The following is an 18,383-nucleotide window of genomic DNA, read 5'->3' as shown; positions in this document are numbered from 1 at the left end:
TGGACAACATGAAGCCTACTCCCTGTGTGTGGGGTGCGTTGCTCTCTTCATGTCCGGAATACAGCAACAGCTCTCCTGTCAACAGTCGTCTCTGTCCAGTTTGCGTCCATCTTGTCTTGCTAATGCCTAGTAGGGTCAAGTTGTTGCTCCTCATCTCTGCTGCGACTGTGCTGTCTTTCTTGACTCGTACATGGTCCTCACGTTCCATGTACCGATGGTAATCCTCCTGGTTGCAAGAAGGGTAATTGGCTTAGTGGCTTCCTCACGACTTTCACCACCCAGCGTCATGCATCTTCGAGTTGAAGACCCTTCTTTTTCCAAGCTAAAAGTCTCTGTTATCTCTATTGTTGGCGTTTCTGTAGCAGGTTGATTTTTTACGGGGTGGAGTTGCGAGCCCCATGCCCAACCCTCCTCCTTTATCCTAACTTGGGACAGGCAGATGGCCCCAAAGGACCTCTCTGGTGGAGTTGTTTTAGTATAAGGGGCAAAAATATTCCTTCTTAGGACCCCCAATGGGCTAACACCGGCTCTGGAAATAAGATAACAATGTAGCTTTTGTGGCAGTGCTTAATTTGTGCCAGGGCTTGCCACGGCTGAGCCCCAGCACCTCTAGGTTTGGCAGTTCATAGCCCTGGCACCTCTGGGCTTGTCATCAGTTATGAAAGTAAAAAACAATTGCTTGAGCCCTGACACCTAATTTCTGGAGCCCTGGTACCTCTTTCATCACAAATCAATGGGTGTTTATGGGCAGGGGCGGCTCCAGGCACCAGCGCCCCAAGCGCTTGCCTGGGGCAGCAAGCTGTGGGGGGTGCCCTGCTGGTCGCTGTGAGGGCGGCAGTCAGGCTGCCTTCCGTGGCATGCCTGCAGGAGGTCCGTCAGTCCCACGGCTTTGGTGGCAATTTGACAGTGGGCACGCCGAAGCCGCAGGACTGGAGGACCTCCCGTAGGCAAGTCCCTGAAGGCAGCCTGCCTGCAGTGCTTGCGGTGGCGAAATACATAGAGCCACCCCTGATTATGGGGAGCGCCTCCCAAGGCAAGGGCAACCCAGGAGAAAGCACAAACGTGCTTCTTTGAGAACCTAACAAGTGGGCAGTGAAGGTGGCATCATCGTCCAATTAGGGCCAGGAGACACACCTCAGTGCTGAATGAGAGGTGATGGAGGTGGGGATAGGCCTGGAAAGTGAAGACAAGCAGCTTATAGAGAAGGAGAAGCCTGCGGGAGGAGGTGACAGGCTCAAAGTGACACTGATCAGTCCCATTGACTTCAATTAAAGTACAACTGGTTGTATGACCCACAGTAAACATTTGCAAGAACAGACTGTGGAGACTGCTGAGACGCAACTGATTTCTGGGTTCAAGCACCATAGCACGCCACAGTTTTACATCTCACACAGTCTTATTTAATGCCCTTGGGACAATTCCCTCACCCCAATATTCTCCTGACTCTCCAGGGAATGATACTGCCATGGGGAGGGCCAGATCCTCAGCTGGTGTAAATCAGAAGCAGCTCTATTGACTGGAAAGCTGCTATGGGTATTTACATCTGCTGCAGATCTGTCCTTTGACTCCAGTGAAGCAATGCTGACCTTCACCAACTGGCGATTTTGCCCATTGACCCCAGTGGAGTGGGGCTGCTTTACACCAGCTGGGGATCTGGCCCTGAAGGAGTCACTACCCAGCCTTAGTTCAGAGTGTCCATTCTTCACGTCACTCAGCACAGAGCCCTGGAGCAGGGTCCTCCCAGAGTGGGGTCCAGGGTGAGTGTTTTATTCTCCCATGGCTTAAACCCTTCCTCTTAAAGGCCGACTTCTTAATGAGACCAGATTTCAGCCCCTCCTCCCACAACTAATGGCTTATACAATATTGTCCTGTGTGTGTGTGTGGGGGGGTACTATTCTTCCCTTCAAAAGAAGCTGAGCACCTGCCTCCCTTTACTGTACACACACCCCATCACACAGGCTATCTCTTTGCAAGGTATCATCTACATTTACATTGATACGTAATAGCCAGATTGAGCTTGTCTTGTTGCTTTAGTTTTGAATGAATGGGCCCAGAAAGTCAGAGATGTCAACATGACCCTGGCACTTCACAACAGTGAAACATGGTTCAGGGTTTGGAATACAGAGACCCCAGCCTGATTAGTCCCCTGGCAAACACACAATTAAACATCATTTTAATCTTTTATTAATTAAAGATATAGGAAGACAATAGATAAAGCATTTGAAATGTAAATTATTAAATAAGTTGTCCTTTTTTAAATTATCCCACATTCCCTTTCCCTTTAGCTGGAGAGAGTTTTTAGAAGGAGGAAAAAACAACCATGTTTCACCATCCTATATGGTATTAAAGATGGTCAGAACTGTCCGTTTTCAGGAAAGGAGAAAAAATTAGTTGATTTGGCCTGGAACTGTTGTTGTTAGAGCCAGACTTTCATTAAACAGACGGTAAAAAGAGAGTGATAGGAAGAGAAGAAATAAGGTGGGGAAGGAAAAGGACACACAAAGGAGTAGTTGACAGCAGATACCGAAATGTTACATCACAAGTGATGTTTGGAATTTAGCCAAAATAAGTAGAGGTAACATCATAAGCTCACTTACTGGCCTGGTCTGGTCAGGACATCTTTCAGGATCAGCACAGTGAGGGCCCAATAGTGTTGTGAGATAGTGTAGGGGGAGCTGCCATAATAGTGAAGCTCTCTTCCTCCAGTCCACCAGTCTCCCAGCCATTCATTTTTTTTTTTCATTCCAAACTCTCTTTTTAAGGTCCCCAAAAGGGAGATTTCCAGTCCCATATTCCTCTTGTTTACCTGACATGTTTTCTACACAGTCCTTGAACTATGTCAGTAGGCCTTTTTGTTTGGACTAATGGTGTTTTTCTGTCTCCCTTTTGTACATTTCTTCATCAACACTGGTTGTCATAGGTGATTGGACTTTTACCCACTTCCCCACAGTTGAGCTCACAGTTGGAGTAGGCCTGTCAGGCTCAATTATTACAACAGTTCTGGATATACCTCAACCCCATTAAAATCAATGGGAGATGAAGACAACCACATAACAAAGGTGTGATCCAACACCCACTGAGATCAGTGGTGAGACTTCCATTGACCTCAGTAATCATTGGATCAGGCCCCAAATGAATTAATAATAAGAGTATGGTTCTACTTCCTTTTAAATCAGTGTCAAATGGTTATAAAACAGCCATCGACAAGTGTAGGCTTGAAATTAGGTGAAGGTTTCTAACCATCGGAGGAGTGAAGTTCTGGAACGGCCTTCAGGGGTAATGGGGGCAAAAAAATCTAACGGGTTTGAAGACTGAGCTTGATAAGTTTATGGAGGGGATGGTATGATGGGACTGCCTACAATGGCATGTAGCTCATCTGCAACTGCTAGCAGTAGATATCTCCAACAGTGAGTGACAGGACATTAGCTGGTGAGGGTTCTGAGTTACTACAGATAATTCTTTCCCAGGTGTCTGGCTGATGGATCTTTTTCACTTGCTCGGGGTACAATTGATCACCATATTTGGCATCAGGAAGTATTTTTTCTCCAGGTTAGATTGGCAGAGACCCTGAGGTTTTTTTTGCCTTCCTCTGCAGAATGGGTTATTTGTAAAGTAGTGTAAATGATGGATTCTCTGTAACTTAAAGTCTTTAAATCATGATTTGAGGACTTCAGTAACACAGTCAGAGGCTATGGGTCTATTACAGGAGTGGTTGGGTGAGGTTTGGTGGCCTGCAATGTGCAGGAGGTCAGACTAGATGATCATGATGGTCCCTTCTGGCCTTAAGTCTATGAGTCTATGAGATGGAACAAAATCAAGCCTGATTTTAATAGCCGATTTGTCTTAGAAATGTTACAAAGTGATAACACTCCACTTTAATCTGGCTCATTATTTAGTAAGACGATTTTCAAAACTGTCTTGTACTTGAGAAAGCTTCTCTCTCTTACTGACAGCAGTTGGTCCAATAAAAGATATTACCACACCCACCTTATCTCTTGAAGTTGAGAATGATTTAAGGAGTTAATTTTATATATATATATATATACAATATATACAATTTGCATGCAAGCACATATCACAGTCTATCACTGTTTTGAAACCTTTGAGATCTAAAATGGTCTTCCATCTGAGTCTATCTATGTGCAGTTACCATTTCCCTACTGTACTGAAGCAAAGAATGCAGTTGGGAAAAATAGCCACCGCAGAAGTGTAACCACAGCAAAAGTTTCTGAGGTAAGTTGTTCATTTAAAATTTAAATATTTCAGTCATTTAAAACTGTGAGCAATTTTCCTAAGTGAAAACTCATATATAATATCATTTTAAAAATCAGAGTTAATAAAAGCATGTTTGATTTCTGCTCTATACAAACCCTGAAAGGCTGCTAGTGAAAGCTTCTATGATGCAGAACTGGGATAGAGTCTGGTAATTAAATATTACTAAATAAAAACAATTAATTTCTCCAAAATCTATTAAGCTCTTTCAAATATTCTATGTAGCCTTAAATCCAAGGCAAGGATCATAGTTTTTCCTTTTAATTTTTAAAATTGACCCTTTTTTAGCTGTTTCAACTAAAAAACACTATCTGATTGTAATTTATATGTCACAAGTGCTGGGTGAATAACATTCAGTGATATGCTACTTTACAAATTTGACCACTTTTTCTCAAATGAATTATTCACCAGGTACATTTTTACATTATTCAACCAGTTCTACATCTGATCAAAAGCTCTTTGGCAATTATATTATTCAGTGAATATCAACAAATCAGTTGAATCCTTTCTTCTGCTGTTCAACTATTTCTGCGTAACTCCATGTTTCTTTTTCCTTTATATTTCCCAGAGCTAATTTTCAGTCTTTCAGAGAATCCAGGAAAGAGTCTCCTCTCACGTGGATTTTTCACTGGTGTATATCTGTTGACTTCAGTGTATTTACAGCACAGTAAACAAAAGCAGAACCTGTATGTATATTTTTCCTGCCTTGTCTGTACATTTCTTTTCTGTTTATGTTTAGCTAAACACCCACCTGGAGAGCTGCAGATTTCTTGGCATGTAAGATGAACACCTTTGAAAAAAACATACAATAAATACATTTTAGTACAAGGAAATGTAAAAGGCCAGATTCTGGTCTTGGTAACACCAGTGTAACACCCTCCAGGGACTTTGATCAACTCTCTTTGGATTAACATAAGTGTAGATGAAAGCAGAATTTGGCACAGGTTGTACAGAAGTAATTTACTTAAAATAGTCAGGGCATTGCCAGAACAATAGCTAAATGCACACTTGAATTTACACTTTGTTAAGAAATATCAAACTGAAAATCATGAGAGTTCATTTGGTACATTAAAACTTTTGGCCCGAAGAATGTAATTGGATGATGTAGGCTGACACTTCTGCTCACATGGGTCCCACTGAAGTAAATGGACTGCTCAGGTGCAGAGGTTTGCCCACCTGGACAAGTTTGCAGAATCTTTGCTTGCAGTGCAACTGCATAGTAAATAAGATCAAGTAGCAATTTTTATTAGAGACTCTTTCTTAGTTGCTTGTAATTTCTCAAAAAAGTGGATCAGATCCCCAGGAGGTGTAAATCAGCATAGCTCCAATGACTTCAATGGAGTTACACCATTTTATATAAGCTGGTGATCTGGCCTTTCAAATTTAACATGTTTAGGGTTACCACCTGAAAAAGTAAACCAGGTCTAAATTGAAGGAGAAAGGCTTAGGAATTTAGAACTCTGAAGGTTCTATAATTATCTGTGCATATGTACAGTAGAATGAATTTTGTTCAGTATTAAATGATCCTGAAACCTGTTGGTATTTGTGAACATTGCAAATCCATGGCTTCTCATATCTGAATACATTACTTAAAATAACACTCCTAAGTACTATGACAGTTACAGACACCAGATCTACTTGGATGGAGCCTATTTGTTGAGGAACTGCCTACAGAACTTTGTCCATAACGTCCCCACAGTTCTGGTATTAACTTCCCCAACAACTCAACCTTTCATGCTCCATCATCACAAGGTTTTTAAACCTCCTGAACATGCCAGCACAAGAACAAATGGGTATAAACCTTAGAAGGTTTCTAACCATCAGAGGGGCGAGGTTCTGGAACAGTTTCCCAATACTGGTAGTGGGGGCAAACAAATGTAATTAGTTTTAAGAGAGAGGTGGACAAATTTATAAATCTGATTGTATGCTGGGCTTGCTTGTGATGGTGGGGGACAGGGTTCAGCAGCCCTGGAGCTCACCTCTTATTTACATTGTATGTTAAAAAAGCTCATGCTTCAGAGTTTCAGCTGGCCACCAGCAAGGGTCAGGAAGGGATTCACCCCCCCCCAAATATAATCTGGGCAGTTTTTTTAATCTCTTTCCTCTGAAGCATAAGGGATGGCCATGTCTCAAGATGAGACATTGGGAGGCTGGGCCAGTGGCACCAAGCTTTCTTTCCTTTAGTTGTTTGGATGTCTGGTTCTTGCTCAAATACTAGGGTTTAACTAGCAGCCATATGTAGGGTTGGGAAATAATTTTCCTCCAGTCATATTGGCAGGGATCTTGCGGGGCGGGGGAGGGGGGGTAGCTTTGCCTTCCTATGTAACATGCGGATTTGGGTCACCTGCCAGGATTATCTGGGTATGTCTCACTTAAGCTTTTCCCTGCCACTACGGGAGCCTTAGGCATTGGTGCACCTCGGCCTGTCCTATTCTCTGTCACTGGCACCTAATAGTTTAGTTTCCTGTGGGCAGTGATACTTTGGTCTAATATTCACTGTTGGGTTTAATGTGTGGGTGCTGGGTGGTGTTGGTGGGCCAAAGGACCGGATGATCTCATTGTCCCTTCTGGCCTTAAATTTCATAGTTCTTGTGTTGCAATGTTTATTACTTTTCTTGGTCATGTGGGGACACTGTATTCAATGTGAGTGTTTTCAGTAACTTCAGAGAGTTTAGATTAGGACTGTAGAGAGGAGTGGACCGAGGGATAGGAGGGGATAGATTTGGGATAATTATTATTATTTTACCTTGGCAGTTAGAGTGTGTGTGTGTGTGAGACATACATTCACACAGAGAACGTAGGCTACAATGACAAGGGGACAAGCTCAGCATTGCATTTCCTCATTTTTAGGTGATTTTACTACCTAGTAGAATTCACAACCCCAAATTAAGCATCTAGGTTTCATATACACCACATAGGGGGAGAGACAGATTGTGAGACCTGCCCCAGAATACCCCTTATCCCATGGTTAGGGAACTCTCCTTGAAGGTGGGAGATCTGGGTTTAGGCTTCTGCTCTCCATTTGAGGTAGAGTGGGCATTTTAGTGTGTCTCCCACATCTTGGGTGAGTGCTCTGGCTACTGGGCATAGGAGCATTCCATCAGCACCATCTCCTCCAGCTGTGGTTTGTGCAGAGACTGAACCTGTAGGCATGCTCTTATGGGGCCTCCGAGAACGCCTGTCAGATAAACTAGGCATTTCCCACCCTACAAATTGCACTGGGGCTTAAGCACCATTGCGACTTAGGAGGATTTGTCCATACACACTGCAGAAATGTAAGTACCTAGGGGACTTCACTGGAAGACATGTGGGTGCCTGGTGACTTTCAGCACCAGCAGGGTTAGGTGGCATCTAAGCAGCAGTTTTGTGAATGTCAGTGGCACCTAAATGTTGGACTTAAGCACCTAAAGGAGCAATTAGGCATCTAAGACTCCATTGTGAATCTTACTTTATACAGGTTTCAGAGTAGCAGCCGTGTTAGTCTGTATCCGCAAAAAGAACAGAAGTACTTGTGGCACCTTAGAGACTAACAAATTTGTTAGTCTCTAAGGTGCCACAAGTACTCCTGTTCTTTTTACTTTATACAGTTTGTCCACAAATTAATTTTGCAATCAATCCAAAAATGCTATTGGAGTAATGCAATAGTTTAATTGTGACATTTCAGTTACAAACTGTTAGAAAATTCAGATTTATTCTCCCCCGTTACACTCCTGGGTGAGCTTCTCAAAAGCACTTAAGTGATTTTGGAGTTCAAGTCCCATTGACTTTCACTGGGTGTTATGCTCCTAAATCACTTGGGGATTTTAAGAATCCCACTCTCCTTCAGTAGAATAGACAGAATGCTGGGCAATCACATACTACTTGGTAAATAATTAAATGAAATATAATAGAAAGGAATAGCACTCCCTCACTTCCCATCTTTGACTCTATTTTTAATTATGAGATTAATTATTTAGGCTTCTGTTGAAGTCAGTAGGGCTCCGTGCAGGTGCGGTTATCCTCTCACGCACAGTGAATTACAGGACTGAATTTAAATTAGGGCCCAGTCCTGCAATTGGCAGGTGCAGGAGTCCACCAGCACAGAACCAGTTGCAGGATACAATGTAAAGCCTCCCGTACTGTTATTTTTTACAAGCTATGGTCCCAAACTTATAATGGGGCAGATGCATGGTTCCTACTGCATAGAGTTTACTGCAGGATTGGGGTAAACAATATGCTAAACTTACTCGTGTATGTCTACACACCCAAAAAATTGCAATTTCCAAACTTCCATTGCAGTTTAATTAATGATGTTCAAAATAAGCAGTTATATTTGTTGCATGGATAGAGGTTTATTTTCCACCATCAAATAAGTAAAGGGATCTTGCTAAAACTATCAAATAAAAGCTTTTCTTATAGCTTAAGCCCAAACATAGAACATGTCAGTTCAGAAGGAGTATTTTTGTAAGAAATGCTGTACCAAGCATGTAAAAAAAAGCAAGTATTTTGTTTTTTTACTGAATAATGAATATAATCTTAACTACTGTAAATTTTGCTAACATTAAAGTTCTTAGTCCTAGTCCAATGAAACTGAATGGCTAAACTCATAATGACTGATAGCTACATCACTAATTATTTAAAAGGAAAAGAACCATAGTCAGTAGGAAACTTTGTGTAGCTATTACAATTAGGGGAAAATAATTTAACTAATTAACTAGCATTTATTTCTCTTACCTGACAACCAGTCCTCATCTAGCTATTCATTGGAAATAATGTACCTGATAAATGTAGTCATTTTCTTCAAATCATTATACACATTTTTCCTCTTATTTTTGCACCTTTCAGTCATGATCCCAGTAAATCTGACCCGTCAGTTATCCAGATTTCATGTTCCATAATAATGTTGGATAATCAAGAGATCACTTCTGTATTACAAATGAAGTTATGCTATCAAATATTATGAAAATATTAAATGAACAGGATTTTTTTTTAAAGTCAGGTTTTATAACTGCCAAAAATATGCTCCCAATCCATAAACACAATGGACTAACATAGTCAAATTGTATTTAATATTGGTCACATTGGTTTTATAAACAAAGGAAGGATCTGATTTACCACTCAGATTTATGGAAATAAGTGGAACTGCACCAGAATAAACCTGCTATAATGGAATGGAAGATCCAGTCCTAAATGTCTAAAGTAGAATTGTCATGAAAATGTTTCAGATTGAGTTAAGAAATATCTTCTAGGCTGTTTTGTCTCTTAAAACCAGACTATCCTTAAAATACTCACAGCAAAGCCAGAGTCCCAGTGACAGAATCATTAGAAGAATCCACGGTAACTGCTCAGTCTTGAAATTTTGCAGAGGCTTATGCTGCTGAGAGTGTAGACTAGAAAAGTCTGCACTAAACTCAATGGGCTTCATAGAACAGCAAACACGGCTCCTCTGAACTGAACTCCACAGTGCTCTTTGGGCTTCCGCTGAGGTTTTTGCTCCTCAGGAGTCAGACAGCAGTCAGGTTGGTGTCACTCTCCTGCAGCTTGTCCTCTTTTACTGTGGGACAGCTGCACTATGTCACTGCTCTTCCTACAACGTGTTTATTCCACTCTCTGTACCAAACCTCCACCAAAAAATTATGTTATAAATTAAATGCAAAGGCTATATAAAGAAGTAAACTTGATCTGTATCAAACAATTTTAATGAGTGATCTAATGATAGTTTAACATGCTGGATGGCCAAATAAATAGGAAAGGACGTATATCAGGAGATGAATATCTTTAATTGATGTTTTTCTTGGAGGATTTTGGAGATCTCTGCTTTGTCAGACTCCCAAGCATGTTCCAGTAATGTCTGTCTGTTGAGATTGGATTTGGCTCTTAGATAAGGTTGGACCTATTTTTCATCAATATTTTAATGAAAGCTGCTACGTTCTTTTGTGTACCACTGTATATAAAATGGGCCAGATCACAAGCTGCTGTAAATCAGCCTCAGTCCATTGAAGTCAACAGCCATAGGTTGATTTACACCAGATGGAATTTTGACCGATTTTATACAGTCTATAGCACTGAAAGCATGAAAAGACTATGGACTAGATTAACCACATTCAAAATGTGTGTCCAATGCAAGAAACTCAAGGATTTTAGGTCACAAACAAAGATTCTCTAAAATTGGGTTTTTATTCGATGAAAGAATCACATCACACAGTTGTTATATCAGGTGTCACCATGCAGAGACTGTGGGGAGAAGGTCCGTTCCTTCCAGGCTGGAGTTACCTTTGCCATCTCCCGGGCAGCTGTCATACATTCTACTTGGCATTCCCACACTCCTCGTGGTGGGTGTCATAGTCACAGACTGGGCAGAGCACTGCAGCTGTCTCAGACAAAGGCAAACCTTCGTCTAGAGACACTGCCATCACCAGGCTCTGAAATGCCTGAGTCTCTGCTGAGGGTAGGGAAAGATCCGGGCTCTAGGACCTAGAAAATTGCCCTTCGGATCAGCAGCTCTTGTCCTTCCCCTCTCCTCAGGTATTTGTTTGCATACACTGAGAAGTAACTTAATTCCTTTTGGGGACTGGCAAAACATGGGGCTTAACTGTGGTTTTATCACTGCCCATCCAGTGAACGTGTCCCCATTAACTCCCTCCTTCCACCCCCACTGATGGGCTGGTGGATCTGCACCTGGCAGCTTGCAACTTGACATGTAGGCAGTGGATGAGGGTGAATGGTTCAGCATGATGGTTATATGCCATCAGCAAACTGGCTGCAAGAAACCCTCTCTCCAGAGATTCAGTCACACAATTACTCAGTGAGGCTGGGCTGCAGCTGCCCTTTACAGGACTGCACTGCGACTCAGTGGGCGGTGTGGGTAATCTCAGGTAAAGTGACCCCACTGGTGACATATGAAACACCACTTTTCCCCACACCTTCCCAGGGCTTCTCGGAGGTGGTTCCCCCCTCTCCCCCATCCACACGGTGTGAATCTCTGCTGGGGCCTGGTCCCTATCCTCTGATCCCATTCCATCCCTATTAGGTTTTCTATCAAACCCAGGCTGACTATCCACATAAAGTTCTGCCTCTTTCCCAGCTATGGTTACAGCTCTAGGATTTTGCCTATTAACCATGATTTCAGATTGGGGTGGCAGAATTTATAGAACTGTTCTATAACCATTAAGTAATAGGCCTCATTGACAGTGGTACCTTCCTCAGTTCCTCATTTTCAGACAAAACCCCTAATTTGGGTCGAAACTTCTGGTCATTAGAATAGTACATTTACTAGTTGTGTTTTTGTCTGATCCTCAGGGTTTAACCTCCTTTCTCTGCATAGCTCACCCAGCCTATTTCTTGTCAGATGTTCATTTTCTTCTCTCTCTCTTTTTTCTGTCCCTTTCCTGAAAAGACAATTGAGTCTTTTCTCTGTGCTTTTCCCTCCTAAGGTACTTGCTTTGACTGCTGTTGACACTTATGCCAATTCACACTGTTACAAATCCCATATACATTGCCATCATATCCATCACAGTGCAGGGGATCTATATTTCCCGTCTGTGTTCCAGAAGGCCTCTCACTCTACGCCTCCAGCTCCCCAGGCATTGCCTCTCTTGAGTGGAGACATGTGTCTCTCTCCCTTCAGACTGCGGTATTTCCAGGCTGAACAGTTCCCTGACTGCACTGGGCTATCCCCAGCAAAAGACAGAGATCACCCCCAACTCCAACAAGGGCTCTGTTTGGAGATTAGTCTTTCAAAACCCCACATAGGCATTGTTTCCTGTGGTCCCAAGTTCATCAAAGCTTTCATGCATCAAAGCTTCAGCTAAGAACCAGCACCCATGTCTTATGGGTACTCAGCTGGCCAAAGAGCTTCCAACCCTCCCCTAAGGATTGGCATCTGCCCATTTGCTGGATCAGAAAGAGGGCCCTGAGTCAGTTTAAACTCAGGCTATTTAACCAAACATCCTTTCTTTGTCTGTTAGCCCCTGGGGAATCCATTTTGAACCAGTATAGGCAAGCCTCTGTCCCGGTGATAGTGGCTCTCTGGAGATGTTACAACCAGAGTGAATTTGCCTAACAACCCCAGTGTTCTTAGTTCCTGAAGGGCTGCAGTCCCTGTCCTACATGGAATTACATATAATCCCCCAAAATACATAAACATTTGCATTCTTAATAACGTGAACTCCTAAAATACTTGAACTTAATTCAAAAAGGTTTGTCCAGGATATTATCACATCGGTCACTCAAAAATCTGGGGAAACTTCAGCATTGCTCCCATTGGAACAGTCTGAGCCCCTTCCAAGTTACATTGGAAATGGTTTGCAATTTTGTTGCACTAAAAGAAAGGAAATAGTCGAGGGTTATGGGTTTGTCTTCATTTAAATGTCTGTAAAGTGCCAAGCACTTGTGTGGCTACTCTAAGTAGTAATTCAGGGCCAGATTGGGATAGTTTAACTCACAGTAAGTAGCACCTTACTCTGTGAGGAGTTCCATTGACTTCAGAGGGACTGCTTGTGATTCAAGGTACTACTGAATGTGAGGGTAATGCAGTCTGGCTTCAAGAAGCAGCATGCATATCCTGAAATTGAAAAAAGGTTCAGATTAACAGGGAACTGGATCTCATGTGCTCAGATCTTATTGCACTGGCATATGAATTTGCTGGTTTGCTGGAAATTGAAGTGAGATGAACAGTCTTATTGTAAAAAATACCATAGGAATTGCCGGAATTTGAACTTGCCTGGTGACTACAGTAGAACCTCAAAATTACGAACAACAAAGTTACGAACTGACTGGTCAACCACACACCTAATTTGGAACCAGAAGTACGCAATCAGGCAACAGCAAATATTAAAAAAAAAAAGAGAAGCAAATAGAGTACAGTACTAAACGTAAACTACTAAAAAAATATATAGAAAAGTTTTAACAAAAAAAAAAAAAAATGGACAAGGTAAGGAAACTTTCTGGGCTTGTTTCATTTAAATTAAGCTGCTTAAAAGCAGCATTTTTCTTCTGCATAGTAAAGTTTCAAAGCTGTATTAAGTCAATGCTCCATTATAAACTTTTGAAAGAACAACCATAACATTTCCAAGGTGTTCATAACTCTGAGCTTCTACTATATGTTTCAAACTCTTAAAACACTGGAAAATATTTTGAAATAAATAAATAGTACTAGAAAATAGCCTCAGTATTTGTGAATATAGAGATAGAGCAAACGTGTTTGTGTCCAGCTTGATTAAAAGTTCTTGTATATGAAAAAGATTAATCAAAATCACTGGTTCAGAAATACTGGTGGGTTGAAAGTTTTGTTAGGAAACATTGGTTCTGATGTACATTCATGCCGCTGGCACAAGGGGTGGTCAAGTGATTAAAGATAGGTAGGTGCCTAATGATGTAGATGGGCAGCTGATGGGATTTTCAAAATTGTTTGGTGCCTAAATTCCACTGAAATCGGTAGGCATTATGCACCAAACCTGCCTAGGAACTTTTGAAAATCCCACTAGGTGCATATGTGCATCTTTAGGTGCCTAAAAACCTTTGAAAATCTGGCCCAAGATGCTTGAAGAATAAGATGCATATTGACAACTTGGTTTAATGCAAATATTTAAGCCTTGTAGACAATTTCTAGCTTTCAGCATCTGTTTTCTTTGCTATTGTGGATAAAGAGCCTACCTCTTCAGCTTGTAGCTTTGGTTCTAAGTTATGGTTTGATTCTCACAGGGGGTCACTTATTTACAATTATGATTTGTATTTGTAGAAGCTAGAGTCACTGGGGAAGGAGGATGCATCAGACAGAAGTCAACTCTAAGTCGGGGAAGCAGAAGACAGTTATAGTTGTGAAGTTTCTTCCTATATAGCCTCAATGCAGGTGGATTCCATCATCCCTAGAATCATAGAACATCAGGGTTGGAAGGAACCTCAGGCAGTCATCTAGTCCAACCCCCTGCTCAAAGCAGGGCCAATTCCCATGCAGATTTTTACCGCAGTTCCCTAAGTGGCCCCCTCAAGGATTGAACTCACAACCCTGGGTTTAGAGAGCCAATGCTCAAACCACTGAGCCATCCCTCTAGAGAATCCACTGTAAAATAAGAGTCTAAATGGAGACTGTGGAATGATTCTCTCAACTGGCACCAAGAACACAGTATGGACCACGATTGCTAGCACTTTAAAGATGCAGATGTTCAGCAATGATCCCTATTACATACATAAGTACACCAGATATTATCTCAAAGTGCACTTGACCGGATGGTGCAGAAAAGAGAATCTTTCATGTAAAACTGTTTAAAAAACTAAACTATCATCCAACAGGAGATTCTGATGTTTTGACGTGTTTTCTTCACAAAAAGGGATAAAAGTCAAAATACTGATAATTCTTGTGGAATGAAAGTTCTAAAAAGCTTTTATTTGGAAATACTGAAACAAAAATATTTAAACATTTTAGTTAAAATGTTTCATTTCAGAATGTTGGCACATTAGAAGCTTGATAAAAAAAAGTGGGTTTTTTTTAGAATTTTCCTGCTGAAATACTGGGAAACGTTGTCAAAAATCAACATTTTGTCATGAAAAAAATTAGATGTTGATGAAACCCCACACTTCATCAAGAATTTTTGTCACTCAAGAAATTTCAACAAGCTCTAGTTTTAGATTTATAAGACATAAGAAAGTATTTTGACCTTAACCTGAAGGAGATCAGCTCTATGGTAATCACATGGGAATAGTCAGTGGGTAGTAAAAATGTGTAGTTTTTGTGTTGAAAATCAAACTAGAACCTACCAAATAAAGTCATTTCTTCTTCTTGAATCCTTGGTTTTTTAGGTGTGAGACAAAGTGGGTGAGGTAATATCTTTTATTGAACCAACTTCTGTTGGTGAGAGAGACAAGCTTTTGAGCCCCACAGAGCTCTTTTTTTCAGATGTCTTTAAGTGGGGACAGGTGGGACAAATATCTCAACCTAACAATTTGGGGAAAACTCTGTGGAATCTTGTATAGTGCATACTATCTATCTCATACTTTGTCACACACCCCGTCTCTCCTGCAGCAAGGAGTGATCAGTTCCAGTGTTTCAACCTGGATTTCAAATGTGATAATAAAGTTGCAATTTACCGGCGTGTGAGAAAGAACCTGACATTTTTAGTCTTAACCCCAGTCCCCTGATGTGGGCCAGGGATACAAAGGTCACATGTTAAGCATCAATAGCCACTTACTTCAGAGGCTCCTATTACATCTTCCACCACCACACCAAATCATTTGCTGCCTTGGTGGCAGGGGCGGCTCTAGGCACCAGCTAAACAAGCTGGTGCCTAGGGCGGCAAAATGTATGGGGCGGCAAAATGCTGAGTTACCGGCTCCCGCCTGGGGGGGAAGTGGCTGCTGCCCACAGGAGATCGGCGCAAACAAGCCGAGGAGCGGCCCGTCCTCTGAAGCCAGGGCAGGACCGTGCTACCGGCGCCTGCCTGTGGGGGTGGCCGCTTCCCACTGCCCGCGGGAGAGCGGTGTGAACAAGCCGAGGAGCGGCCTATCCTCTGCAGCTGGGGCAGGGCCATGCTACCGGCGCCTGCCTGAGGGGTGGCTGCTTCCCGCTGCCCGCGGGAGAGCGGCGTGAACAAGCCAAGGAGCGGCCCATCCTCTGCAGCTGGGGCAGGGCCGCGCTACCAGCTCCGCCTGGGGGGTGGGCGCTGACAGTGGGAGAGCAGCGGGAGCCGGTAGCGTGGCCCTGCCCCAGCCTCCTCCTCCTCCTCCTCCTCCCTGCACCGCCTCCTGCCAGGGGAGGGGAGAGGGGAGAGGAGCGGCAGCCTGGGCTGAGCCCAGCTCGTGCCAGAGCCAAGGTGAAGCCCAAGGATGAACAGGGCTGGGATCCAGCAGCAGCCCCAACCCCTGGCCCTGGGAGCGGCGGTGACCAGAGATGACTCCACCTCAGGCCAGATCTGCAGCAAGGTAAGAGTCGGGCCAGGCAGGAGGGTCCCCAGGACCCCTGGGGAGCTTCTGCCTGCTGGAGCCCCAGAGGCTGCTGCCACCCTCCCCAGCCCCTCACAGCACTCCAGTGCCTGGAGTCTCCTTCTGCCTCCCCTCCTGCAGGGGGCGAGCGACCTGGCAGAGAGGAGCAGCATCTGCCCAGCAAGCCCAGCACCTCTTCCTTGGTTCCTCCAGCCCCAGACCCCTCTCCATTTCATGCTCCTCGGGCTCCCAGCAGGGTGGCCTCAGGGTGCCGGTGCCTGGAGTCTCCTTCTGTCTCCCCCTCTGCAGGGGGCGAGCAACCTGGCAGAGAGGGGCAGCATCTGTCCAGCAAGCCCAGCACCTCTTCCTTGGCTCCTCCAGCCACAGAGCTCTCTCCATTGCATGCCCCTCGGGCTCCCAGCTGGGCGGCCTCAGCACTGAGAAAACGCCAGCAGGGCTGGGTCCAGTGTGTATCCGAGCTCGTGGGGAGCTCTCTCGCCCCAATGACTAGCGCCTTATCTATGGCAAGTACAGTAGTGCAATAGGAGTGTGACGTGAAAAATATCATGTCATGTTGTGACACGGTCACTCAAATCACGATTATGTGTGTGTACTGTGCTGCCCTATTGACGCCATTCACGCTAATTTCCGTTTCGCGTCAATGCCAGTGGTTATAGGGCTAAAATGCCGGGACAAAAATGAAAACGACTTTCTGGTGCTGCTTACCAGCAACAAAGAGAGAAATGGCAAAAAGAATTAGAAAAACTATCTCGTACTTCAAAAAAGTATTTTAAAAAAGTCGACAATCAAGGAGAAAGCTCTAAGCAATGCACTGAAGGTGATTATTCATCAACTGATGAAGACCGATCCAACCAAAGATTACCTTTATCAACTGATAAAGATGAACAACAATCTGACCAAAGATTATCTTCACTAACTGATAAAGATGAACAATCACAATCCATCCAAAGATTTACTACTTCAGCTGAAGAGTCCAGAAATGAAGAACTGTTATCCAAATCTAAAACTGAAGAACAATTATTGGAAGGTGGAGAGACTGACATAGGATCGGATCCAAGTACATGGCTGACAATAATTACTGATACAATGTGAATTATTATTGTGAAAAAAGGTCCTTCAAAACTAGATCCTACATTTGAATATCCATTTAATGAGTCAAATCGTCAATTTATGCCATCCAGTATGAAGAAAAAAATGAGAAATGGGGAACAAATTAATAGATCGTGGTTAGTGTATTCACAGACCAAAGATGTAGTTTTTTGTTTTTGCTGCAAACTGTTCTGTAACTCGGACATTTTTCTGGCAACTGCAGGTTTTAATGACAGGCGAAATTTGCATCAGCATTTGAAAGAACATGAAACATCAAAAAATCATTTACGCTCATTGACAAATTGGATTGAGCTGTCAAACGGATTACATACCGGTACAACAATCAATGTGGTACAGCAATGTCGACTAAATTCAGAAATTCTATGTTGGCAAGCAGTGTTGGAACATTTACTGGCAATCATTAATTTCCTAGCCGAACAGTGCCTCGCATTCCGTGGAGCCTCGGATATTTTATATGAGAATAACAATGGAAATTTCTTAAAATTGGTTGAGTTATTGGCAAAATTTGATAATGTTATGGCTGAGCATGTATGAAGAGTGGAAGATGGAGAGATTCACACCCATTATTTGGGTAAAAATACACAAAATGAGATAATAGAATTAATTTCTAATGGAGTGTGTAATGAAATTTTATTGAATTTGAAACATGCCAAATATTACTCAATTATAGTTGATTGTACTCAAGATCTGAGCAAAATCGAGCAAATGTCAATAGTTTTACGATTTCTGAAAATTGATGAAAATGCAGAAGTGAAAATTTGTGAACACTTTCTAGAATTTATACCAGTGAATGAAACTACTGGGAAAGCCCTCACAGATGTCATTCTACAGAGATTGGAACACTATGGAATACCTTTAGAAAATATGCACGGCCAAGGGTACAATAACGGCTCAAACATGTGAGGACGACATGCAGGTGTACAGCAAAGAATATTGAATTTAAACAATCAAGCTTTTTTCATTCCTTGCCATGCACATTCGCTCAATCTGGTTGTCAGTGATGCCACCAAATCATCTAAAGATGCCGTTTCATATTTTACCACAGTGCAAGCAATTTACAACTTTTTTAGTGCTTCCACATACCG

General features: G+C 42.7%; 1 protein-coding gene across 1 annotated transcript in view; it reads right to left on the bottom strand.

The window, feature by feature from the left end:
- The window catches only part of LOC135976408 (uncharacterized), a 106,361-nt gene that overhangs the window by 54,283 nt on the left and 33,695 nt on the right, over positions 1-18,383 (bottom strand). The window contains exon 6 of the mRNA XM_065571845.1: positions 5,024-5,062. Within this exon, the coding sequence (XP_065427917.1) occupies positions 5,024-5,062 (39 nt within the window). The remainder of the gene's footprint in view (positions 1-5,023; positions 5,063-18,383) is intronic.

This window comes from Chrysemys picta, chromosome 17 (genome assembly GCF_011386835.1).
Source record: "Chrysemys picta bellii isolate R12L10 chromosome 17, ASM1138683v2, whole genome shotgun sequence".
Taxonomy (NCBI): domain Eukaryota; kingdom Metazoa; phylum Chordata; order Testudines; family Emydidae; genus Chrysemys; species Chrysemys picta.
This window is presented reverse-complemented; position numbering and strand designations above follow the sequence as displayed.